This window comes from Pipistrellus kuhlii, unplaced genomic scaffold, assembly GCF_014108245.1.
Source record: "Pipistrellus kuhlii isolate mPipKuh1 unplaced genomic scaffold, mPipKuh1.p scaffold_m20_p_9, whole genome shotgun sequence".
Classification (NCBI taxonomy): Eukaryota; Metazoa; Chordata; class Mammalia; order Chiroptera; family Vespertilionidae; genus Pipistrellus; species Pipistrellus kuhlii.
Window position 1 is genome coordinate 58876310 of NW_023425595.1, and position 25729 is coordinate 58902038.

Here is a 25729-nt window from a genome sequence, read left to right on the forward strand (position 1 = left end):
AAGACCTTACCAGAATTTAAGTGTGCTTTGTTTATTTAGGTCCCTGACCAGATAAGCTAAGTTGAGACCCCTTTCAGGTTGTTTTGATTTACAGAACAGAGACGGAGAAGATTGGTGTCTTTTCTGAGTATCTCCACATCTCACTTTTCTTCCTCCTCTCCTTTCCGGGGCTGGAGATGACACCTGCCATCTTTCTGGGCTGAACGCGGCGAGGAGAAGACGCCACGGCCAAGGCCCTTCGGGAAGCATCCAGAACTTGCTCTGAACATTTCCTTCCTTCGGACTCTCCTTCCCCTCGGGACGCCTCGGAGTGACGCTCGGAAAGACGAGGGAGCAGGAAGCCGCAACCAGAACCTTCGGAAACCCGGGCAGGCAGGCCCGGAGGCCACAGGGCTGGCCAAGCCCGTTAAAGCAGTGACAGCAGTGACTCAGGCTTCGGCGTCCCAGACTTCCGAACGCACCGCGGGAACCGGGCAAGCCCGCCCCGACGCGTGACAGAAAAGGATCCTCACTTTTCATTGGCTGGCCACCCTGGAATCTTCATTCCCATTGGCTGTTGCTCCTGTCACGTCCCTTCACCACACCCACTTTCCCGTCGGCGCCCAGTGAGCTCTGCGGGAACGTGATTTCCCCAAATCGGGGCGGGAGCCCGCGCGGCAGGCTCGATCCTCCTCCCTGGCGCGGCCCGCCCCGCCCCTGGCCCCGGCCCCGGCCCGGCCCGGCCCGGCCAGGCCGCCCCGCCTCCCCCTCCGAGAGGGCGGGGTCCGGGCGGCGGCCGCGGCCGCAGGAATGTGCTGGAAGCAGGCGGGCGGGCGCCCGGAGGTGCTGAAGGGACAGTTCCCACCGAACTTGCCGGGCGGCCGCGGGGAGGGTGGGGCTGCCCCGGAGCCGGCCTGCCGGGCGCGTCGGGATGGAGACCATCTGGATCTACCAGTTCCGCCTCATCGTGATCGGCGACTCCACGGTGGGCAAGTCGTGCCTCCTGCACCGCTTCACGCAGGGCCGCTTCCCGGGGCTGCGCTCCCCCGCCTGCGACCCCACGGTCGGCGTGGACTTCTTCTCGCGCCTGCTGGAGATCGAGCCCGGCAAGAGGATCAAGCTGCAGCTCTGGGACACGGCGGGGCAGGAGCGCTTCAGGTAGGCCGCCTGCGCCGGACCGCGGGGACCCCGGCACCCGCCGCCCTTCCTGCCCCTCGCGCCGGCGTCCGGGGTCCCGGTCCGGGGAGGCTTGCTGGCCCTTCCTCTCGAAAGTTGCAGACCCTCCATTCTCGCTTCCCCCTTTGCCCCACCACCCGCAGCCAGCATCCATTCCCTCCCAGGGTCGACTTCCTCCTCCGCAATTTCTCACTTCTTTCTTTGGCACCCATTTCCTGCGCCCCCCTTTTCACCCATCCCTTTACTCTCCTGAACCTAGGGAACCCTCACCGAACCCCTTCTTCCCCAACCCGCGCTGCTCCTGCTGGTATTTTGATCCCCAACTCTTCGGTTCCCGGTCTGCCTTCTCCTTCCCTTCCCCTCCCTCTCCAAACTCTGCTTCCCTTACCGCCCACACCCTGCCGGCCACCCTCCTCCGAGCTCCCCTTTTCCTCCCCGAACCTAGCGGCTCCCCCCCTCTGCGGGGCCCGGCCCGGGAGAGCTGCCGACGAGGGTTCCCAGGTTCGTGACTGGTCCCGTTAGCTGCACCGCAGCAGTGAGTGCTCCTGCGGGAGCTCACCCAGCATCGCATCGCCGAGGGAGGTGGATGCGGTGACGGTTTGAACACCTCGCAGCACCGAATGCGGTCCTCAGAGATACTGGCCATGACCCGGGGGGGATGTGTCTTGTACAACTAGGTGTGACATCAAGGGACTCGGGCACAGCTCAGGGTTTGGTGTTTTGTTTTTTGAACTTTTCCAAAATTTTCTTTATTGATTATGGTATCACGTAATTGTTCTCATCCCCTCATTCCCATCCCAAATCCCTCCCCACGTATGCCCCCACCCCCCTCAGCTCAGGGTTTTTTGCTCTTTTTTTTTTTTTTTTTTTTTTTTTTTAAGGGTTGAGTTCTCTTTACAAGTTTATCATCTTTGGTGCTTTGGTGGGGAAAAGGTGTACTGAGATTGGTTGGGAACTTTGTTGTATTTATAACGTTCCAAGGCTAAGATACGCAAATGAGTAGTCTTACTGTGAATGTTCGCTGAAAAGCTGAGAGAAGGATTTCACAAAGGCGACTTAGGTTATGTGAATAAAAACTAAATGTAAATTGTATGCACTTCCTGGACGTGTAAGACTGAGTCAAACATAAAGCACATTTTAAGTTTCTGGGATTCAAGGACCCTTTTTTTTTTTTTTTTTTTTTTTTTAGAGGAAGGTAGGGAATCTGATATGCTGTCGTCCTTGGAAATTTTTAAAAATTTCACATCGGTAAGCAAGCATTTTGCAGTCTTCAGCAAGTACTGGGCTTGTGAAATACAGTACTTCATGAGAGGACTTCCCAAATATGGTTTCCCCTCACCCGCAGCCAGCATCCATTCCGTATGAGATCATCCTACTTCAGTGAGATTGTTCCAGCATTTCAAGTTTGGCTTCCATTCCCAGCTATGACACTGATTCATAGAGGTAATAAGTGAACTGCTTAGCTTGCTTATCCCTTGGTTTTCCTATGTACCACGTGGAAAGATGGCAAGGGCAGCCCTTCAGAAAGACATAAAAGGATTTTGATTTGCATTATACAATACCTAGAATTTCATGAAGAACTTTCCTTCCTCTTCAGGAAGCTTCCATTACTTAGAATAATTTTCAAACTTCTGATTCCTCATCTGTGAAATGAAGGCACTCTAAGGTTCCTTGTAGTTTTACCATTCTAAGGTAGATTACAAATTATTTGGCATTTGCTAATAGCTCTTGTTTCACCCCTCTAAAGCGGATATAATATTGTAAAAATGTGTTTTGCTGAAACCGGTTTGGCTATGTGGACAGAGTGTAGGCCTTACAGACTGAAAGGTCCCAGGTTCCATTCCTGTCAAGGCCATGTACCTTGGCTGCGGGCACATCCCCAGTAGGCGGTGTGCAAGAGGCAGCTGATCGATGATTCTCTCTCATCGATTTTTCTAACTCTATTCCTCTCTCTTCCTCTCAGTAAAAAATCAATAAAATATATATTTTTTTTTTAAAAAAAACATGTTTTAAATGCTTTAAATTTCTACCATCTACTATGAATTGTAACTACAAGAAACACAGGAGACAAAATTTTATTGTGTCTAATTCAGTGGTTCCTGAACTTACTGACAAGAGAGTACAAGATAATTAGTTAGATCTTAAAGACCTTTCTGTTAAATAGATCATTCTCTTTAAGAAGAAAGTAAATAATAATTCATCTTACATACATTATTTAAAAAAATGGTAACTTTCATAATAATATAAGAAAATTTAGGAAATGTTTACTGACAATGAGTCATACTTTATTTTGTCTGGCTCTTTAATAAGATATATTTATAAATACATACATATTTCAGTAGCTACCTCCAAATATTTGATTTTCTCTCATTTAACAGGATGTTTCACAATATAATTGCACTTCAAACAATTACTGTTAAATTACTCTGTATCTTCAAGAAAATACAGATATTTATTTTGAATAATAGATATCCTTGAATATTTCTTTCATAGAAAGATCCTATAGTTCATGAAGATACATTTCTGTCAGTTGTAATCATAATACCATTAGGATTTGGGGAATTTTATATTTGGAGGTTTTTGTTAGTTTAAATGTAAGCTAACAAAAAGGAACCTCCTTTAGATGGCTTAGTATGTAACTTGAAAACAGACAAAATGACAGTGAGCCAATAATTACAACTATGATTAGCCTTAGTTTTCTTTTTCCCCTCCCAGCTTAACTATGATATAACTAGAGGCTTGATGCACGAAATTCATGCATTATGGGGGGGTGGGTCCCTCAGCCTGGCCTGCACTCTCTTGCAGCACAGGAGTGCTTGGGGGATGTCCAACTGATGGCTTAGGCCCGCTGCCTGTGCTCTCTGTCAGTCGGACATCCTTAGCGCTTCCATGGAAGTGGGAGAGGCACCAGCCATGAGGCCCACTTCTGGCCGAGCAGCACTCCCCTTATGGGAGTGCACTGACCACCAGGGGGCAGCTCCTGTGTCAAGCATCTGCCATTCTAAGATGGTCATTGCGCATCATAGCAACTGGTCATTTTGCCATTTGGTCGATTTGCAGATTAGTCTTTTGTTAATGAGATAGACAAATAAAGCCTTTGTTTTTAATGTTCAGATTAACATCCTAGCCAGTAATAACTGCTAGCAAAAGCAAAAAGGCAACAAAATAAAAATGAACAAGGTTTAGAACAGAGATTTTTCAACCAGTGTGCTCCAAGCATTTTTAAAACATGCAATACCTGACTATTTAGTCAAGGGCACCAACCTCTTTTCTCTTAGATCATCAAATAAAAAATGGCAATAGCCAATACAACAATAGCTGTCTGGTATGAATGAATCAAAATTATACTTTGTTGTTGTTGTTTTTTGGTCAAATTGGCAAAAAATATATATATTTTTTTCTATGTGCTGCAGAATTTTAGTAATTAGTTTATATGTGCCATGAAATTAAAAAGTTGAAAATCGCTCGTTTAGAAAAATAATGTCTATGTGAGCATATTGTAAGTTGTAATATAACACGTATATGTTAAATTATTATTAACACTACGTTTTAGTGAGGATAAATGTTAAATTGCTGTATTAAGAGAGTCAAAATTACAGCTGTGTCATGAAAGATAGAAGTTTATTTCACTTATGTAACAAGCAGTCTTAAGGTAAGTGACCCAAGTTGGAGCACCTCTCCTCCAGGCCACCATTCAGGTACTATCCTTCTCATTTTTCTATTATTCTTAGGACTTAATCATCTTCATGGACTGTATTCCACATCAGGGGGAGGGAAAAGAAAACATCTAAATTGAGCAATGATCCTTTTAAAAAACTGAGACTAATATGGTACAAATCATTTCAGCTCTCAATTCACTGAGAAGAAATTAATTGCAAAGTTACACTTAAACTGGGCTACCATGTGGCCAGGAAGAAGGAAAGATGGATTTGGCATTATTGGGGGTTGTAAAGAAACTCGAAATCACCTCTTTTAATTTTTAATCATCATAGTGGAAAATATTAGAAAGGAAATAAGAGTAGTGTTTAACACGGTGTTAATAAGGATAACTATTGAAATGGCTAGAAGTATGGAGAGAATCAAAGGTATACATTTTATTAATTAATTTATTTATTAATTTATTTATTTATTTTGGAATACCCCTCACCTATGGATAAAAGGCATCTCTTTGCCTTTCCTGCTTCTTTTTAAAAAATTTTATTTTTTTATTTTTATTGTTTATAATATACAGAATAAATCTATTACCAGATTGTAGATACAAAATAATTACCCATTTACATGCAATAAATATTAATATTTCAAGCAAAATTATTCTAAATATAATAATGTTACATGCAATAAACATTAATATTTCAAGAAAAAAAGATTTTAAATATAATAATATTGCCAAAAGTGTACTAACATAGTATAATATCCCAAAAGATGTAGGAAATATTAAAAATCTGCAGGTAACAGGATTACTTGTTTTCTAAACTATATTTTTTTCCTCTGGCTCTATTTTTTGTTCATCAGTTTATGTATTTTGCTTAACATAATACTCCCCAGGTCCATTCACGTTGTTGCAAATGGCAAGAGTTCCTTCTTTTTTACAGCATCATAGTATTCCATTGTGTAGATGTATCTCTTTTTTTTAATCCACTCATCTGCTGATGGGCACTTAGGCTATTTCCAAATCTAAGCTATTGTAGATTGTGCTGCTATGAACATAGAGGTGCATATATCCTTTCTAATTGGCGTTTCTGATTTCTTGGGATATATATTCCTAGAAGTGGGATTGCTGGATCATATGGGAGTTCCATTTTTAATTTTTTAAAGCAAATTCCATACTGCTTTCCACAGCAGTTGCACCAGTCTGCATTCCCACCAGCAGTGCAAGAGGGTTCCTTTTTCTCCATATCCTTGCCAGCACTTGTCGTTTGTTGATTTGTTGACGATAGCCATTCTGACAGGTGTGAGATGGTATCTCATTGTTGTTTTGATTTGCAAATCTCAGATGATTAGTGACATTGAGAATGTTTTCATTTGTCTCTTGGCCTTCTATATGTCCTCTTTCAAAAAGTGTCTATTTAGGTCATTAGCCCATTTTTTTTTTATTGGATTGTTTATCTTCCTTTTGTTCAGTTGTATGAGTTATTAAACCCTTATAAGGGATAAAATTGGCAAATATGTTCTCCCATGCAGTGGCTTTCTTTTTGTTTTGTTGGTGGTTTCTTTTGCTGTGTACAAGCTTTTAATTTTGATGTAGTCCTATTTGTTTATTTCCTCCTTAGTTTCCATTGCCCTAGGAGTTGTATTGGTAAAGATATTGCTATGGCATAGTCTGATATTTTGCTACCTATGGATTCTTAAAGTATTTTTATGGTTTCCCATCTTATATTTAAGTCCTTTATCCATTTTGAGTTTATTATTGTGTATGGTGTAAGTTGGTGGTCTAGTTTCATTTTTTTGCATCTATTGGTCCAATTTTCCCAATACCATTTATTGAAGAGACTATCTTGACTGCATTGTATGCTCTTGCCTCCTTTGTCAAATATGAATGACTTGGGTCAATTTCTGGGTTTTCTGGTTCCATTGGTCTTTATGTCTGTTCTTGTGCAGTTTTGAGTACAGTGGCTTTATAATATAGCTTGTCAACTGGTATTGTGATCCCTTCAACTTTTTTCTTCTTTCTCAGAATTGCTGTGGCTATTTTGGTTGTGTTTTGTTTTTTTATTATTCATAGGAATTTTTGTTCTAGGTCTGTAAAATATTCCATTGGTATCTTCATGGGGATTGCATTGAATCTATAGATTGTTTTGGGTATTGTGGACATTTTAATGATGTCAGTTCTACTGATCCATGAACATGGTACATTCTTCCATTTGTTTATGTCTTTTTCTATTTTTTTTTAATGCCCTGTGTAGTTTTCTGAGTATAGGTCTTTTATCTTCTTAGTTAAGTTTATTCCTAGGTATCTTTTTTTTTTCTTTGTGTGTGTGTGTGTGTGTGTGTGTGTGTGTGTGATGGTAAATGGGCTTTTTTTTTTTTTTTTTTTTAATTTCTCTTTCTGTGAGTTCATTATTGGTCTAAAAAAAAAAAAGCCATAGATTTCTGAGTGTTAATTTTGTATCCCACTACATTGCCAAATTAATTTATTATGTCTAGTAGTTTTTCTTTATGGAGTCTTTAGGGTTTTCTATGTACAATATCATGTCATCTGAGAATAATGACAGTTTTACTTCTTCTTTTCCAATTTGAATACCTTTTATTTCTTCTTGTCTGATTGCTATGGCTAGCACTTCCAGTACTATGTTGAACTGGATTGGTGAAAGTGGGCATTCCTGTTGTGTTCTTGTTAGGGGTAATGGTTTTAGTTTTTGCCCATTGACTATGATATTGATTGATATTTGTCATATATGGCCTTTATCATGTTGAGATATGCTCCCCCTATTCCCATTTTCCTGAGAATTTTTATTAAAAATGGATGTTAGATTTCCTTGAATGCTTTTTTTTTTTTGCATTTATTGATATTATCATGTGATTTTTGTCTTTCAATCTGTTTATGAGATGTATCACATTTATTGATTTGCAAATGTTATACCAGCCTTGCATCCCTAGAAAAATCCCAGTTGATCTTGGGGTTGCTGGATGTGACTTGCTAGTATTTTGTTGAGGATTTTAGCATCTATGTTCATCAGGGATATTGGCCTGCAGTTCTCTTTCCTTATATTGTCTTTATCTGGTTTTGGAATTAGGATAATTCTGGCCTCATAAAAAGAGTTTGGAAGTTTTCCTTCCTTTGGATTTTCTGAAATAGTTTGGGGAATATAGGTATTAGTTCTTCTTTGAATATTTGATAAAACTCCCCTGTGAAGCTGTCTAGACCTAGGTTTTGTTTGCTGGGAGGTTTTTTTGTTTGTTTTTTGTTTGATTGTTTGTTTGTTTTTGTTTTTACTGCTTCTATTTTATCAGTTGTTATGGGCCTATTCATGTTTTGATTCTTTCTGATTCAATTTTGTGAGATTGTATTTTTCTAGGAATTTGTCTATTTCATCCATATTGTCCAGCTTGTTGGCATGTAGTTATTCATAGTATTTTCTTACAATCCTTTGTATTTTTGTGGTGTCAGTGTTTACTTCTCCACTTTTTTTTTCTGGTTTAATTTATTTGGGTCCTCTTTCTTTGTTTCTTGATGAGTCTGGCTAATGGTTTATCAATTTTTTTCATCCTTTCAATAAACCAGCTCTTGGTTTCATTGATTTTTTTTTTTTTTTGTATTGTGGTGGGGTTTTTTTTATTGTTTTTGTTTGTTTGTTTGTTTCTATGTTATTTATTTCTGCTCTAATCTTTATTATTTCTTTCCTTCTATTTACTCAGAGCTTTTCTTGTTGTTCTCTTTAAGTTGAAGAGTTAAATAGTAGACTGCTCATTTTTCTTGTTTTTTGATGTACGGCTATAGTGCTATGAACTTCCCTCTAGGACTGCTTTTGCTGGGTATCCCAGAAATTTGAGTTTGTTTTGTGTTCATTTTATTTCCAGAAAGTTTTTTATTTTTTTCTTGATCTCATTGGTAACACATTTATTGTTAAATAACATGCTAGTTAGTTTCCATGTGTTTGAATGTTTTGGGGTGTTTTTACTGTAGTTGATTTCTAATTTTATTCCACTGTGATCTGAGAGATGCTCGATCTGATTTCAATCTTCTTGAACTTTTAGAGACTTGTTTTGTGTCCTATCATATAGTCTATCTTTGTAAAATGATTCATGTGTACTTGAGAAGATTGAATATTCTGCTGTCTTGGGGTGAAATGTTCTATAAATGTCAATTAAATCCATCTGATCCTGTGTGTCCTTTAGAGTTTTTGTTTCCTTGTTAAGTTTTTGTCTGGAAGATCTATCCACTGAAGTTAGGGGGGTTGTTAAAGCCCCTTCTATTATTGTATTGTTGTCAATCTCTCTATTAAAGTCCTCTAAAAGTATATATATATATATATATATATATATATATATATATATATATATATTCCTATATTGGGTGCATATATGTTTACCAGGATTATATCCTCTTTTTGGATTGACCCCTTTAATATTATGTAGCGACCTTTGTTGTCTCTTGTGATGGCCTTCATTTTGAAGTATATTTTGTCAGATAGGAGTATTGCTACTCCAGCTTTTTTTTTCCTTTTCCATTTGCTTGGGAAATTTTTTTCCATCCCTTCACTCTCATCCCGTGTATGTCTTTTGTTTTGAGGTGGGTCTCTTGTAGACAGCATATAGTTGGGTCAGGGTTTTTTTGTTTTGTTTTGTTTTTTTTTTTTTTAAATATATTTTATTGATTTTTTTTTACAGAGAGGAAGAGAGAGGAGAGCTGGAAACATCGATGAGAGAGAATCATCCATCAGCTGCCTCCTGCACACCCTCCATCGGGGATGTGCCTGCAACCAATGTACATGCCCTTGACCGGAATCAAACCTGGGACCTTTCAGTCCATAGGCCGATGATCTATCCACTGAGCCAAACTGGTTTTGGCAGTGGGTCAATTTTTTTTTATCCATTCAGCTACCCTATACCTTTTGAATGGAGCATTTAATTCATTTACATATAGGGTTATTATTGACAGGTAGTTATTGCCATTTTAATTCTATCTGGCTAGGTTTCTCTTTCTGTTTCTTCTTCTCATCACAGCATTTCTTGTAATGCTGGCTTGGTGGTAATGTACTCCTTTAGTCTTGGGGGTTTTTTTTGTTTGTTTTTTTGTCTGGAAAGCTCTTATAATAATCTTAGTCTCAGTTTCTTGCTTTCCATTATTTTGAGTACTTCATGCCATTTCCATGCCATGCCTGTTGAGTTTCTGATGTACATTTTTTCTAATATATTTTTAAAATATATTTTATTGATTTTCCACAGAGAGAAAGGGAGAAGGATAGAGAGCTAGAAACGTCGATGAGAGAGAAACATCGACCAGCTTCTTCCTGTACACCCACTACTGGGGATGTGCCGCAACCAATGTAAATGCCCTTGACCAGAATCAAACCTGAAACCTTTCAGTCCGCAGACCAATCTCTATCCACTGAGCCAAACCGGTTTTGGCTAATACAATTTATTGAATAGACTGTCTTTAGCCTATTGTATGTTTTTGCCTCCTTGGTCAAATATTAATTGACCATAAAGTCATGGGTTTATTTCTGGGCTCTCTAGTCTGTTCCATTGATATATATATATATATATATATATATATATATATATATATATATACACACACACACACACACACACATATATATCTATATGTTTCTATGGCAGTACCATGCTGTTTGTTTGTTTTTTTAATATGTTTTTATTGATTTCAGAGAGGAAGGGAGAAGCAGAGAGAGAGAGAGAACATCAATGATGAGAAAGAATCACTGATCAGCTGCCTCCTGCATGCCCCCCACCAGGGATTGAGTTCACAACTTGGGAATGTGCCCCTGACCGGAATCGAACCTGGGACCCTTCAGTCCAAATGCTGATGCTCCATCCACTGAGCATACTGGCTAGGTCAGTACCATGCTGTTTTGATTACTATGGCCTTGTAGTATAATTTTACATCAGGTAGCATGATTCAAACTTTTCCCATAAAAAGCACTTTTATGAGATAAAGAAATAGCAATGTTAGCTGTAAGTAATAGGAAACCTCGAGGCTTCACACCAGATTTGGCCTTTTATTTATTTTTCTTTTATATTTTCTGACTTTTTAAAAAATATATATTTTATTGATTCTTTACAGAGAGGAAGAGAGAGGGATAGAGAGTTAGAAACATCGATGAGAGAGAATCATCGGTCAGCTGCCTCTTGCACACCCCCTACTGAGGATGTGCCCACAACCAAGGAACATGCCCTTGACCGGAATCGAACCTGGGACCTTTCAGTCTGCAGGTCGACACTCTATCCATTGAGCCAAACCAGTTTGGGCCATATTATCTGACTTTTGAGGTGCTATAGTTTCATCTCCTGAAAACAATGGGAAAGGCCCAAATTACAAGGCAGAGGTCGCAGTAAATGAAGCATCAACACAACGAATGTTCCCAGAAGGAGGCGGAGGAGTGTAATACCATAGTGAACAGAGGCTCTCCTGAGACTAATGCTTTCATAGGCTGCTTGCTGCCCACGCCTTTGGCATCAAAGTACTTCTAGCCTCTTAATGCCTATTTTACAATTGGCAAAGCCACAAGAAGGACATTTTCAGGATGGAACATCTGGTTCACTTTTCCAAAGTAAGTCAGCAAGAGCTTTGTATTTTGTTGCTTTTTAAAAGGCTTATGCATATCCAACCAAGTTCATAATAACAGCACATACTCTTGCCGCTTTCAGATAAAATTTTTTATATAAGTAACTAGTATAAATAATCTTGACCATTCTAGGGCCTATGGACTTTTGTCTTTCATATGACAACACCATCCTGCTTTAAGCGCCTTCCAGGAAACTGAATAACTGTTTAATTTGAGATGTCATTGACATTTTTTAGAATGTCAATAATCCTGTCATTTGTGTCAAAAAAAATTCTAAATCCACACTTAATTGCACTGCTCTTATATTAAGTAACTAAATGTAAATGTAAGCAATCTTCAGTGCTCTCAATATCACTTATCTATGTATTTCAGGAATAAAGTTAAAGAGGAAAATTAAACAGTCAAAAATGTTTCCATAAACAAGATGACCACACTTCTATTCTAAAGCAAACATACATATAAGAATAAGTTTTGTGGATAAGTAAAGAAAATGTGATGTAAACATATGATTGAATGTTATTTAGCCATAAAAAAAGGAATCCTATAATATGCTACAACATAGGTGAATCTTGAGAACTTCATGCTAAGTAAAACAAGCCAGTCACAGAAGGAAGGACAAGTACTGCACAATGCCCCTATCTGAGGGACCTAAAGTAGGCAAGCTCATGTAAGCAGGAAGTAAAAGAGTGGTTGCCACGGGGCGGGAGGAGAAGATGAGCTGCTGTTCAGTGGTGTACGGTGTTTCAGTCATGCAAGATGAAAAAGGTCTAGCCGAAACCGGTTTGGCTCAGTGGATAGAGCGTCGGTCTGCGGACCGAAAGGTCCTGGGTTCGATTCTGGTCAAGGGCACGTACCTTGGTTGCGGGCACATCCCCAGTGGGGTAGGTGCAGCTGGTCGATGTATTTCTCTCATTGACGTTTCTAACTCTCTATCCCTCTCAATTCCTCTCTGTGTAAAATCAATAAAATATATTAAAAAAAGAAAAAAAAGAAAAAGAAAAATGTCTAGAGATCTATACGACATTGTGCCAAGGTTAATAATACTCTACTATGCACTTAAAATTGTTAAGGGTAGATCTCATATGTTTTTCAATTTTTAAAAATAATGAACTTTGGGAGAATCCAAGATGGCTGCCCAGGTAAAAACCTAGCCGCAGCCGCACACAACAATTTCAATAAAACACAACTAAAATATAAAATGGACATTACCCAGAACTACAGGAAAGTCAACTGACTGGAAATTCTACAACGAGAAGCAAGGAGAAAACCAGAAGGAAGCGCGGAGGAGCTGTAAAAGCCTAAGGTACGGAGACACGCGGTGCGCAGAGAGGACGGAGCCAGAGAGGAGGGAGGCCGAGTGCCTGGCTGGCGTTCCCCAGCAGGAAGGAGATAAAAGCTTCAACTGTGCTGGGCTCCAGTTCTGACTGCTCTGAACCCCAGTTCCAGGCCAGACCCCGGGGACCCAGGCTTATCCAGAGGGAGCTGGGCTGTAAGGCGGAACCCCGGGGGAGCGGCGAAAGGAGGTCCCGGAGGCACGCACATTGTGCGCAGAGAAGGGACGGTTGGCTGTGCTGCGGGATTGCCCTGACGGGAAGGAGACAGGGGCTCCAGACTGCTCTGAACGCCACCTCCAACTCCACTTCCAACTGAACTGAACCCCAATACCGGGCTCATTGGGGGAAAGCAGAGAGCCGTTTGGTAGCAGGCGAAAATCGAGGGCACCTTTCTCTCAGAGGCGCTTGCAGCGAGTACTGAAGGACCCTGAGACCCAGGACCTGCATAGGGTAGGGCTGATGGAAGCCAAGGCTGTAGGCTCCACCCTGAAACTCCGCCCCATCTGTAGCTGCAAAATGCGACAACAAAATAGATCACAAACGAAAGAAATGGAGGACAAAAAGCGACTGGATATAGAGTTCAAATCTACGCTTATAAGGTTTTTCAAGAATTTCCTAGAAAAGATCGATAAGACCTATGAGGATATGAAAAGAGATCAACTAGAATTAATAAGGAATCAACAAGAAATGATAAGGGATCAACAAGAAATAAAGAATACATTGTCTGAAATAAAAAATATTATACAGAGTCCTAAAAACAGAATGGAAGATCGCAAGAATCAAGTCAAAGATTTGGAACATAAAGAGCCAGAAGACACTCCTCCACAGAAGCTAGAAGGCAAGAGAATCCAGAAAATTGAAGATAATGTAAGAAACCTCTGGGACAACTTCAAGCGAACCAACATCAGAATTATGGGGGTCCTAGAAGATGAGAGAGAGCAAGATATTGAAAACATACTGAAAGAAATAGTGACAGAAAACTTCCCCCACCGGGTGAAAGAATTAGACTTACAAGTCCAGGAAGCACACAGAACTCCAAACAAAAGGAATCCAAAAAGGACTACACCAAGACAAACCATAATTAAAATTCCAAGAGCAAAAGACAAAGAGAGAATATTAAAAGCAGCAAGAGCAAAGCAGGTAGTTACCTATAAAGGAGCACCTATACGATTGTCAGCTGATTTCTCAACAGAAACCATGCAGGCCAGACGGGAATGGCAAGAAATATTCAAGGTGATGAATAGTAAGAACTTACAGCCAAAGATAATCTATCCAGCAAAGCTATCACTCAGAATCAAGGTCAGATAAAGAGCTTCACTAATAATAATAAAAAAAAAGCTAAAGGAGTTCATCAACACCAAACCAGAATTATACGAATTGCTGAAGGGGGTTCTTTCAGAAGAGAAAGTAAACAAAGATAAAAATTATGAACAACAAATACGTAACTATCAACAAGTGAATCTAAAAACCAAGGAAATTAAAAAAAAAATCTGATGAACAATATTAACTGTTGAATATAATAGAATCAGAGGTATGGAAGGGGAGTGAACTGACGATTCTTGGGGAAAAGGGGAGAGGAGGATGTGGGAAGAGACTGAACATAAACTGTGCACCTATGGATGAGGACAATGGGGAGTGGGGAAAGGGCAGAGAGTGGGGTGGGAACCTGGTGGAGGAGAGCAATGGTGGGGGGGGGGGGGGGGAAAGGAACATTTGTAATAACATGAACAATAAAAATTTATTTTAAAAAAATAAAATAAAAATAAAAATAATGAACTTTGGCCTCATGAAACTTAAAAATTTTTAAATATTTGTGTCTTTGATTTGTATTATTCTTTTCTTATAAAATATACGCAGATTGTGTCAACCAAGTATTTGGTTGCCAGCAACAAAACCAACTTGAAGACCTTAATCAAAAACGAAAGGAACTGGAAGCATATCTGAGGCACAGAGACTTGGTGGGAAATTAGAGGGACCATGCCTAGAATAAACCAAAAGATCCCAGGAGTTCTGTGTAGCAAGAACCAGAGAAGACCAGGTGATCCCCACAACATTGTTGTCCCTTTTTTTGGCCTGTTTACCCACTTCCATAAGAATTCCCAAATGATCATAGCTTAGTTTGGTTCAGTGGATAGAACATCAGCCCACAGACTGAAGGGACCCGGAATCCATTCCAATTAAAACACGTACCTAGCTTGTAGGCTAGATCCCTGGCCCTCGAAGGGGTATGTGTGGGAGGAAACCAATCCATGTGTCAGTAGCTGCTGGGAAAATGGGTGTTACGCAATGGCAGCCCATGTCAGAGAAAGTCCCTGCTGAGCCCAATCATGGCCTCCATCTCTCCACCAAGACCTCTTTGAGCCCAAACTGGGGTGAAAGTTTACTGATGTAACTGTAGGACAGAATGTTTTTTTTTTCATTGATTATTATGAACTCTCTCTCTGTCTCTCTCCCTCACTTTCACTCTCTAAAAATCATTGGAAAATATCCTCAGAGGAGGATAAACAAAAAAAAGGGGGGGAAAGAATCCCCAAATGGCCAGTTGGCAGCCTCAGCTAATTCAGAGCAACATGTGGTTCTCTAGTGAAAGCATTTCTCCCTTGGATACTAAACCTTTATATCAGCATAGTTTAGAAATACAGGAATTAGGGGCAACAAAAAACGTTTAGTAACTCGATAAGTGTAATTGTGAGAGGCAGCATAACCCCATTTTCACCCCTTGTTTCCCAAACCACTGCATCTATTTATGGGGATGGAGAATACCATCTACTTTATTCCTCACTGGTTCATATACATCTTTAAGGATCATGCTAAAATTTTACAAATCTGGACATGAGCATAATTGAATCGACGGATCACGAGAATTCTCACTTCTTATTACACAGTTTTTTGCAAACTATCATAATTTAAAAAGATATTAGCTTGTAAGCACTTGTAATAAAAAACTTCAAAATGCAATGGTTATTCAATTTTAAAGCAAGCCTTTAATATTTATGTAAAACGTTTTTTGTACTCATTCAATAGAAACTTACCTGGCCACTGGGTAAAGCTAGCAATAAATCTATTGGTCCGCAATGCGTTAATACCCATTCCATCGTTTTATAGAACAAGATGTGACAATGACAAGATCACTGAATTCCATGGCACCAAGCCATTTCCCTATCTCTTCCTCTGTTAAGTGAAATCTTTGGCCTGCATCAAAGTATGGGATACCATGGCTGTGTAAGGCATTCCATAAGTTCATGGATGGTGGTACAAGTACCATTTGAATCCAGATTAAATATCTGTTACAGTGAGGACATATCAGTGTCCCCTCCATGATGGCCCTCCCAGAGTAAAGTACCACATCCAGTTACTGATGTAACCGAAGGACAGAATGTTTTGTTTCACTGATTATTATAAACTCTTCCATAGAAGGGTTTATGGTGACTATTCACATAGAATGCAAGTATTCACATCCATCTATTAATATATACCTCTTCCCTGATACCTCCTATTTCAGTCCTCCAATCTTGTTGTATTTTCACAATATGTCAAACCCTTATTCTCTGCTCATGAGTTGGTGTAGATTCTTACCTATAATACATCTCTCCATCTCTTCCTCTGGGAGAAGTTCCACACGTGGGAGGGTTATCTTTTCCACTGACCTTCAAGTTGAATGGGGCTGACCAATGCCACCATATTGTTTCCAGCCATCTGTGAGGCAGACTTGAATTCCCCCCACCCCTCTTTTATTATAGGGAAATCCAGATAAGGCCATACATTGAGAGGGTGCTGCAGGAATAGGTGTGCTTGGTGTTTGAGCCTTGTTCCTCTGGGTTCCCTCGGGTTCCAACCCCACTCCTGCCTATATCTATGACTTCTGCTTGGTGACAAAGTTCCAGCCTGGTGAGTCAGAGAACACATAGCTCTTAAAGAGCACTTAGGCTGCAGTCACTTGGTATTCCACAGCCAGGCATTTATTTGGTCTCTTATCAAAGAAGGTTTGTAAGCTACAAATGGTTTCTCAAAAATGAAAGAGCTCTTGACAGTTAGAGCATGCTTTTATTCCAAAATGCCACTCCTATAATTGTCTAGTGGAACTTTCCTAGGTTTGATAGAGCATTCCAGTCTGTTATAGGCACTTCGGGTCGGCTCTCACATTAATGTTTCTCTCTCTCTCTCTCTCTCTCTCTCTCTCTCTCTCTCTCTCTCTCTCTCTCTCTCCTCTCTCTCTCTCTCCTCTCTCCTCCTCTCTCCTCCTCCTCCTCCTCTCTCCTCCTCCTCCCACCTCTCTCCTCCTCCTCCCTCTCCCTCCTCCCTCCTCCCTCCTCTCTCTCCCTCCTCCCTTCTCTCTCTCTCTCTCTCTCTTTCTCTCTCTCTCTTTCTCTCTCTCTCTCTCTCTCTCTCTCTCTCTCTCTCTCTCTCTCTCGCTTTCCCTCCTCCCTCCTCTCTCTCCCTCCTCCCTTCTCTCTCTCTCTCTCTCTCTCTCTCTCTCTCTCTGTCTCTCTCTCTCTCTCCCGCCTCCCTTCTCCCTCCTCCCTTCTCTCTCTCTCTCTCTCTCTCTCTCTCTCTCTCTCTCTCTCTCCTCTCTCCTCTCTCCTCTCTCTCAAAATCAATATTTTTTAAAAATAAATTAAAGAATTATAGTAAAAACATGTTTGTGGGCTATGAGATATTGATTTTTAAAAAGTAGATTACATTTTGCAGTTTTTTGAGGTAGTGAGCAATTCTCATGATGGAAAGGAAGTGGATAAGAAAGGCAGAATGAAGGGGAAAGTTCATTAATGACAAGAAAAACAAGAAACTTAAAGATGACATCAGATAGTTCAATGAATGCTAAAAACAGTGATCAGAAGGTCAGGAATTGAGATCAAAAGGGGAACAAAACAGAGTGCTAGTCTTCAGAACATGGAGAATGACCAAGCAATTGGCAGATGACAACAGATGATTCTGATGGCATAAGCCTTGAAGGAGCAGGGGATTTTTTCACAACAGGGTTGGGAGAGAATCATTATCCGGAAGTGGCACGGGGGAGGCAGAAGGTACCTCCTGGTCCTATGAAATGAGCAACATGAGCATGCTGCAGGGAAGACTGTTCTCAGAGACAGGCCAGTTTTGGGTAAGGCAGGAGGAAGAGAAAACATTCTGAGAGAAGACTGTTCTCTGAAAGTGGGATAGGAGTTGATAATAGTATAACTTGCTAGGTAGGTTTAAAAAATAATAATAAAATATTTACACACACACACACACACACACTCTAGAGTCTAGAGGCCCAGCATGCACAAAATCGTGTTCGGTTAGGGTCCCTACGCCTACCCTGGCCTCTGTCGCTGACCTCTGCTGCCCTGTGACTGAGAGGTGCTCCATGCACTTCATGGTGACCGGTCATCTGTGCAGTTGTAGCAGCACCTGGCTCTTTATATATTAGGATACCAGGTATTCCACTTGGGAGGAAGAAGATGTGGCTAAGAGCTTATAACCCTGATCCATGACCTTCATAATTCACCTAACCCATCATACCACCATCACACTGGGTTTAGGGTATGCTGTATCCCTTTTATTAGTATTGCCAGAGTATAGTCTCGTAACTCTTAATTCTTCCATAATGCACCTGAGACCAAATTGTAATCCATTCATATATTTCTCCCTTCTCTTTTCCCCATTTTTATCTTTCTTTAAATCACCCATTCATTCTGTGAGACTTTCAAAGCCCACAAGGAAATAGACATAAAGTAACATGCAATAAGATGTCATTGCTTATAAAGAATTGCTACTTATCATCAACTCTTGAATTCTTTTTTTAAAAATATATTTTATTGATTTTTTACAGAGAGGAAGAGAGAGGGACAGAGAGTTAGAAACATCGATGAGAGAGAATCATCGATCAGCTGCCTCTTGCACACTCCCCACTGGGAATGTGCCCGCAACCAAGGTACATGCCCTTGACCAGAATCGAACCCGGGACCTTGCAGTCCACAGACCGACGCTCTTTCTACTGAGCCAAACCGGTTTCGGCCAACTCTTGAATTCTTTATAGGGAGCCCTACCTACCTAGTTGGTTTAGTATCTATTCCCTACCTCTTTATAATACCTTCAAGAACTTCTAGAGATCTAAATGTCCTGACTCTAGAGGAGATCCAAAGAAAGATAGATGCTTCCTTGCCCTCCCTGTAAGGCCTGTCTTTCAAGTTTCAGTTTTCAGCCTGAAGGCCTGTCTCTTCCCTGAAATCAGTGATTTTCAACCAATGTGCCGCAAGAATTTTGACAACATGCAATGCCTGGCTGTTTAGTCAGGGAGACCAAACACTTTTCCCTTAGGTTTTCAAATTAAAAAATGACAACAGCCAACATAACAATAATCCAATGTGAATTATATATTTTAATGTGGCACAGAATTTGAGTAATTAGTTTATGTGTGCCATGAGGTGAAAAAGGTTGAAAATCGCTGTCTTATTGTTCAATTATATTATTATTATACTAGAGGCCCAGTGCACTAAATGTATGCACGGGAGCAGGGGAGGGGGTTGTCCCTCAGCCCAGCCTGCACCCTCTCCAATATAGGACACCTCGAGGGACTGCTCACTTAAACAGGCAAGCAGACATCCCTCTCACAAACCAGGAATTCTGGCTCCCAGATGCTCGCCTGCCTGCCTTCCTGATTGCCTCTAACCACTTCTGCCTGCCAGCTTGATCACCCCCTAACCACTCCCATGCCAGCCTGATTAATGTCTAACTGCTCTCCTGCCAGCCAGCCCATTTGCCCCCAACTTCCCTCTTATGTCAGCCTGGTCACCCCTAACTGCCCTCCCTTGCAAGATCGATCGCCTTCAACTGCCCTCTCTTGCAGGCCTGGTCCCTCTCAACTGCCCTCCCCTACTTGCCTGATCACCCACAACTGCCCTCCCTTGCAGACCTGGTCCCTCCCAACTGCCCTCCCCTGCTGGCCATCTTGTGTCCACATAGGGGCAGGATCTTTGACCACATGGAGGCAGCCATCTTGTGTGTTGGAGTGATGGTCAATCTGAATATTACTCTTTTATTAAATAGGATAGAGGCCTGGTGCATGAGTGGGGGCCAGCTGGTTTGCCCTGAAGGGTGTCCCGGATCAGGGTGGGGGTTCCCTTGGGGCGTGGGGCAGCCTGGGCGAGGGGCCTGTGGTGGTTTACTGGCTGGCCATGCCCCCCAGTGACCCAAATGGAGGCCCTGGTATCTGGGATATAGTTACTTTCTACAATTGAAACTTTGTAGCCTGGAGTGGAGCCAAGCCTCCTGCTCACTCTGTGGCGGCAGCCATTTCTCTTTGGATTTGTTTACCTTCTGTAATTGAAACTTTGTAGTCTTGAGTGGAGGCTTAGGCTGGCTAGGGCAGGCAGAAAGCTTGGCTTCCTTCATTGCCGGGGAAATGCCTCCCTCCTGCTCTCTGTGGCTGTGGCCATCTTGGTTGGGTTTATTTGCATACTCGCTCTGATTGGCTGGTGGGCATAGTTGGGAGGTGTGGCTTGTGGAGCAGCGTGATGGTTAATTTGCATATTACTATTTTATTAGGTAGGAGGAGAGAAAATGGTAGGTGTCATATTAAGACCCTTTCTTCTAACTAATCATTAATAAGGACTGTTTTATAGCATAATTTCATATACTTTGCTATAATTTTATTTTACAGAATTATTTGCCAGCTGTATTCCAAATGTTTTCAAAACTAAATACAAGGTACTAAAGTGTAAGACATGCCCCTGCCTAATATACAAGCATTTATTTCAACATTGAGTTTTCAACCACAAAAGCATGTTTGCTTGTTGTTTTTCATCCTCACCTGAGGATTTTTATTTTATTTTATTAATTTAGAGAGAGTAAGGGAGAGAGAGAGAAACATCAATGTGAGGGTGAAACATCAATTGGTTGCATCCTGTACTCACCCCAACGGTGGATCAAACCGGCAACCTAGGTATGTGCCCTGACTGGGAATTAAATCTGCTATCTTTTGGTGCACAGGACAAAGCTCCAAATAACTGATACACCCAGCCAGGACAAATACATGTTTTTAAAAATTATAGAAATGGTAAATTAAGTAGGACGGGGAATAAAAGTAATGCAGACTTAGTGCTGAATAAATTAAAGCTTTCAATCTTAGTTAGGTTTCTCTTAAGGCATTGTACATCAGCATAAATTCACTCATATAAAGATGAGTGGCAAAACAATAACAAACCAGTTATCCCTCAATATTAAAAAAAAAAAAAAAAACACCCTGAACTGAACTGCATTATTTGTAGCCTGCTAAAGAGAGTGGGAGATTTTTTTTTTATTGTCAATGACTGTATAATATAGTAGTCCTTAAAAGACATTTTTAAAATATAATCACTTGAGAATCTCTCTGGTGGGAATTCTGAGGAGAAATAGGAAAGCAGAAGAAATGGCAAGAAATGGGTGTAAAATAACTTTCTTCAAACTCCAAGCAAATGGTACTTGTGGTGTTGGGTCACATAACTGAGCTGTAATTTCAGCAATAGGGATAATGAAGGTTTGCAAAATTGGAGAATACTAGATAACCCACTGGTCCTCTGCAAAGATCTTTGATGCATCATCAAGTAACAAATGAGTTTGCTTAACATGTTAAGCGCCATATCAGTCACTGGTGACTAACACTATACTTTCTGTCCGAAAGAAAAAACAGGCTGGGTGCTTAATGTGTTAAGGATGATCTCAATTCGAAAAATCATTGACAACTTGGAAATGAGACATATGAAATCTCTGGCTCATATAACAGTTAGTGCTTTCCCTCCAATAAAATTCATCAGTATAACAAATATTAAGTGACATCTATCATTTGCCAGGTAATATAATTATTAGGTATATAAATGAAAAATATTTGAACCTCAAGGAGTCTTGAATTTAGTGGGAGACATACCAGCAATTCCAATTAAAACATTTGAAAATTGATATCCTAGCAGTATGCCAAAGGTCTAATGGAATATAAGAGGAGTGCCTAAGAGAGGTGGAGTGGGACAGGTCAAGGCAGAAAAGGCTTCTCATATATATGGTTTTAGATCTGACTCTTGAAGGAGACATAGATTTGCTTGGCAAAAAAGGGAAAGAAGGACGTTCTAGGTAGAGGAAACATATCAAAAGGCAAGAAATAGAAAACAGTATTGACCTTGCTACCTTGCCTCATGTTCAGTCAGAAACAAATGGGACACTTGAAAGATTATCTGAAAAGAGTTTAACGAAGTAACTATTTTCAGAAATGTGGGAGAGGTCAAGGGCACCAACAAAGGATGGTGAAGCTAAACAGTGGGAAGCCACTGACCACCTGGCCACAAGGGGCAACTGAGGGGATGAAATCTCCAGAACCTGGTGAAAGCCATAGCCATGCGGGTGGAGCTACCCAACAGGAGCCTTAATCAGAAGCAGAGGAACACAACCACTGCCAAGTCACAGCCTGGGTTGGGTTGGGGTTGGGGGAGGTGTCAATACCTGTTCTCCCTTCCAGCCTCCAGCAGGCACCTCCCACTGGCTGAGCCCAACTGCAAGCAAGTCGGCAAGGGAGTCTGGGAAAACTGTCTGTAAAGGGTCAGCTTCCTGAAGCCGAAAGAGGGGAGACTAAATCTGGAGACACGAAAAATCCCTTGCATAACCTTGGCCAGTGTGGGTCAGTTGGATGACTGTAGTCCCGTGCACCAAAAGGTTGCCATTCAGAGCACGTACCCAGGTTGCAGGTTCCAGTGTGGGCGGCAGCCGATGTTTCTCTCTCTCTCCCGCTCCCTTCCTCTCTCCCTAAAATCAATAAAAATATTTCTTTTGAAAAATCATTAGTGGACCTCATCTCACCTCCAAACAATGTTGTTTCTTTAATAGGGATAGCATAGGACTATATATATAGCAAGTTTGCCCTTGTTTCTTCTCTAACAGAAAGGAGCTTATTTAATTTAATGACTGGGAGATGCTCTTAAGCTCTGGTTTGCTAGCAACCTCTGCCCTTCACCAAATCTTTCTGTGTGCCTATTTTTAACTACAGTGATATAATAGTTATTCTTTCATATATTTAAAAATAACAATCCTTAGTGTGAGATGCTTATTTATCTATCTAAAAATAACGTTTGCTGTCAGTGGTTATACTTGATTTATAAATTCTAGTTAAATCACAGTAAGGTATCTTCAAATTTTATTATGGTGCAACTTGTCCTTCTACAACATTTTTTCTATTTATTTTTCAGATCAATAACTCGATCTTATTACCGCAACTCAGTTGGTGGATTTTTAGTATTTGACATTACTAACCGACAATCTTTTGAACATGTGAAAGATTGGCTGGAAGAAGCAAAAATGTATGTACAGCCATTTCGGATTGTATTTTTGCTAGTGGGACACAAATGCGACTTAGCTTCAAAACGACAAGTTACAAGGGAAGAAGCTGAAAAGCTGTCCGCGGACTGTGGTATGAAATATATAGAAACCTCAGCAAAAGATGCTACAAATGTTGAAGAATCCTTCACTATCCTGACAAGAGACATATATGACCTTATCAAAAGGGGAGAGATTTGTATTCAGGATGGCTGGGAAGGGGTGAAAAGTGGTTTTGTTCCAAATATTGTGCATTCTTCTGAGGAAGCAGTGAAGCCCAGGAAAGGATGCTTCTGCTGACTTCAAACATGCCAAAGAACCATCAAGAACAGGTGGACGTCATTCCAGGATCGAAACCACCATCAGCACTGTTTTGTAAGGTGTTTGATCCAGAGTTCTATGCTTACATTTTACACTTCAAGACTCGGTGTTTTGCTAAAATATCAGGCAAAGCAGACAACTTTTTCTTGGAATTATCAAATTACCCCCTTTCCTACTTTGTTAGCATATAGCTGAACTAATGTCCAAATATGTCAATATTACTCATTTTTCTTGACAGTTTGAAATGGGTTTTTGTACATCTATAGTCTGATTGAAAAAATTTTATCAGGAATTATGTTCTGTTGTTCATTTACTAATATTGAATAATAAAGTGATTTAAAAGTGCACTGTTCACTTACAAATTAAGCAATCTCAGAGTTATCAACTAGACTAAAATAGCAGTTCCCTGTTTAAGGTACAGTACCAGGTTTTTTAAACATTTAAAATATTTATTTTCCCTTAATTTTGCCTTAACATAAAAAAATAAGTTTTATACTCATTTTTGTTCTCTGATTTATTGCTCCTGAAAAGTTTGTTTTATGAAGCTATCTAAGGATCTAGGCAAAATATTGCATTGAAAATATTTATAAAGATAAAAACAAACACTTATCAGTGAATGTTTTGATGTTACAGCATACTGTTTTAGACAATAAAAAGAAATGTATTTCTATACTGACATTTTCAAAAAAGTAAAAGCAATTTACCTTGAACTAGTGTCAAAATTACCGTATTTTCCCATGTATAAGACGCCCTCATGTATAAGATGCCCTCCACTTTTCTAACCCCAAATTAAGAAATCAATATTTTTAACATTTTGCTGCTTTTCCTCTTAAGGCCCTCTTCTTTTTTGGCATATTAAGAAATTGTTCTTCCTGTTTTCTCCACTGTCTGATCATACACTCAGTGGAAGGGGGTCCAAATTGTCTCTCTGCAGCTCTATTTCCATGCTTTTTTGCATAACTGATTTCAGTTGAGTTTTGAGAGTAATACAATCGCTTACTGGTATTTATCTTTTTGTATTTTGACATTTTTATGGGCTCAGAACGATCTGGTCCCTGTTGCATCTGCACACTCTCCACCTCCACCTCCAATTACGGCATCAGCTGACGTCAGTATCAACAAGCCTCTGTTGGAAGAAGCCTGTTTGACACGGTATGGGCAGCTATGCACCCACAGGCTCCCTCCTTGGCTGACTTCCATGTGTAAGACGCCCCTCGATTTTCAGTCTAACAATTTTAGAAAAATATAGCATATTATACATGGAAAAATAGGTATCAACATAGGTAAATATAGAAGGTTTTTAGTAATAGCTTTTTTGTCCAAGTAAACTTCTAAATTTCTCCATTTCCAGTACAAGTGTAGGAAAGATTTTTCTGGTTAGTTGGTTAGATGTTAGATACATTTAGCATTCAAATTATATTTTACATCTCATCAGTAAAAGTAGAGATAAAATAATGAAGTAAGGCTGCAAAATGACTTTTGAGTTTCCTAATTTTGAACTTACTGGTTAAATTCCCGTCCTGAAAGGGACATATTGATGACAATCTCAAATATTTTATTGCATACATTTCTAGTCTGTTCAGTAAACCATTCCTATCACAGAGTAGCACCATGAAGTTGACTTTTTGGAACCATGAGGTTTTTACTGTTAAACTGTAGTAGCTTCATTTTGTTTGAAAAACAAAGTGGTATGGTGGGAAGAATATTTAAGGGGAAATCAAAAAGCCTGGCTTCTAAGCTTGCCTTTGCTGTACTTTGTCACTTAACCTCTCTAAGCATCCGTTTTCTCACCTGTAAATGACCCATTTATGGAATTACTTTGAGAATCAACTGAATCACGTGAAAAAACTTTGTAAATATTATAGAGAAAGCAGAATACAAATGTGGGATTGGTGTCAGCTGCTCATGGGCATGCTGTTCTATTTACAATGGATAAGAATTTGGTTTTCTCATATTCTCTTCCTGCAGAGAGAAAGCAGAAGGTGCATGTTCTCATGGACCTGGGGGAATTCTTGTTTTGATGTGTCCCCTCTGCCCTCTTATCCTGAAGCACCGCTCCTCCAAAGAGCAAATGCTAGAAAGGGAAATCCCAGGAGACTCAATTGAAGCAAAAGTCATATTTGCATCTAGTTTTTGTGCATCTTCAAAGTAGATATTATATTTTTTAATACATGTACATTTTCTAGGTTCATGTAAGTATTTTTAATAGTGCTTATGGAGAGAAAAATATAAATTATAACATCACTATATGATTTTTGAATATTTGTATTGTCAACATTTCCTTGATAACCTTAAATTGATTTAATGTGAATTCACATAATTGACCAAATACCTGTCCACCAAAATGTGAAGTAA

General features: G+C 40.2%; 1 protein-coding gene across 1 annotated transcript; it reads left to right on the forward strand.

Moving 5' to 3' along the window:
* RAB39A (RAB39A, member RAS oncogene family) lies at positions 1-24618 on the forward strand. Its single transcript, XM_036426377.2, has 2 exons — positions 1-1137; positions 22927-24618. Exons 1-2 carry the CDS (start codon positions 911-913, stop codon positions 23351-23353), a joined length of 654 nt encoding a protein of 217 aa, XP_036282270.1. The 5' UTR covers positions 1-910; the 3' UTR covers positions 23354-24618.
* The last annotated feature ends 1111 nt before the right edge of the window (positions 24619-25729 follow it).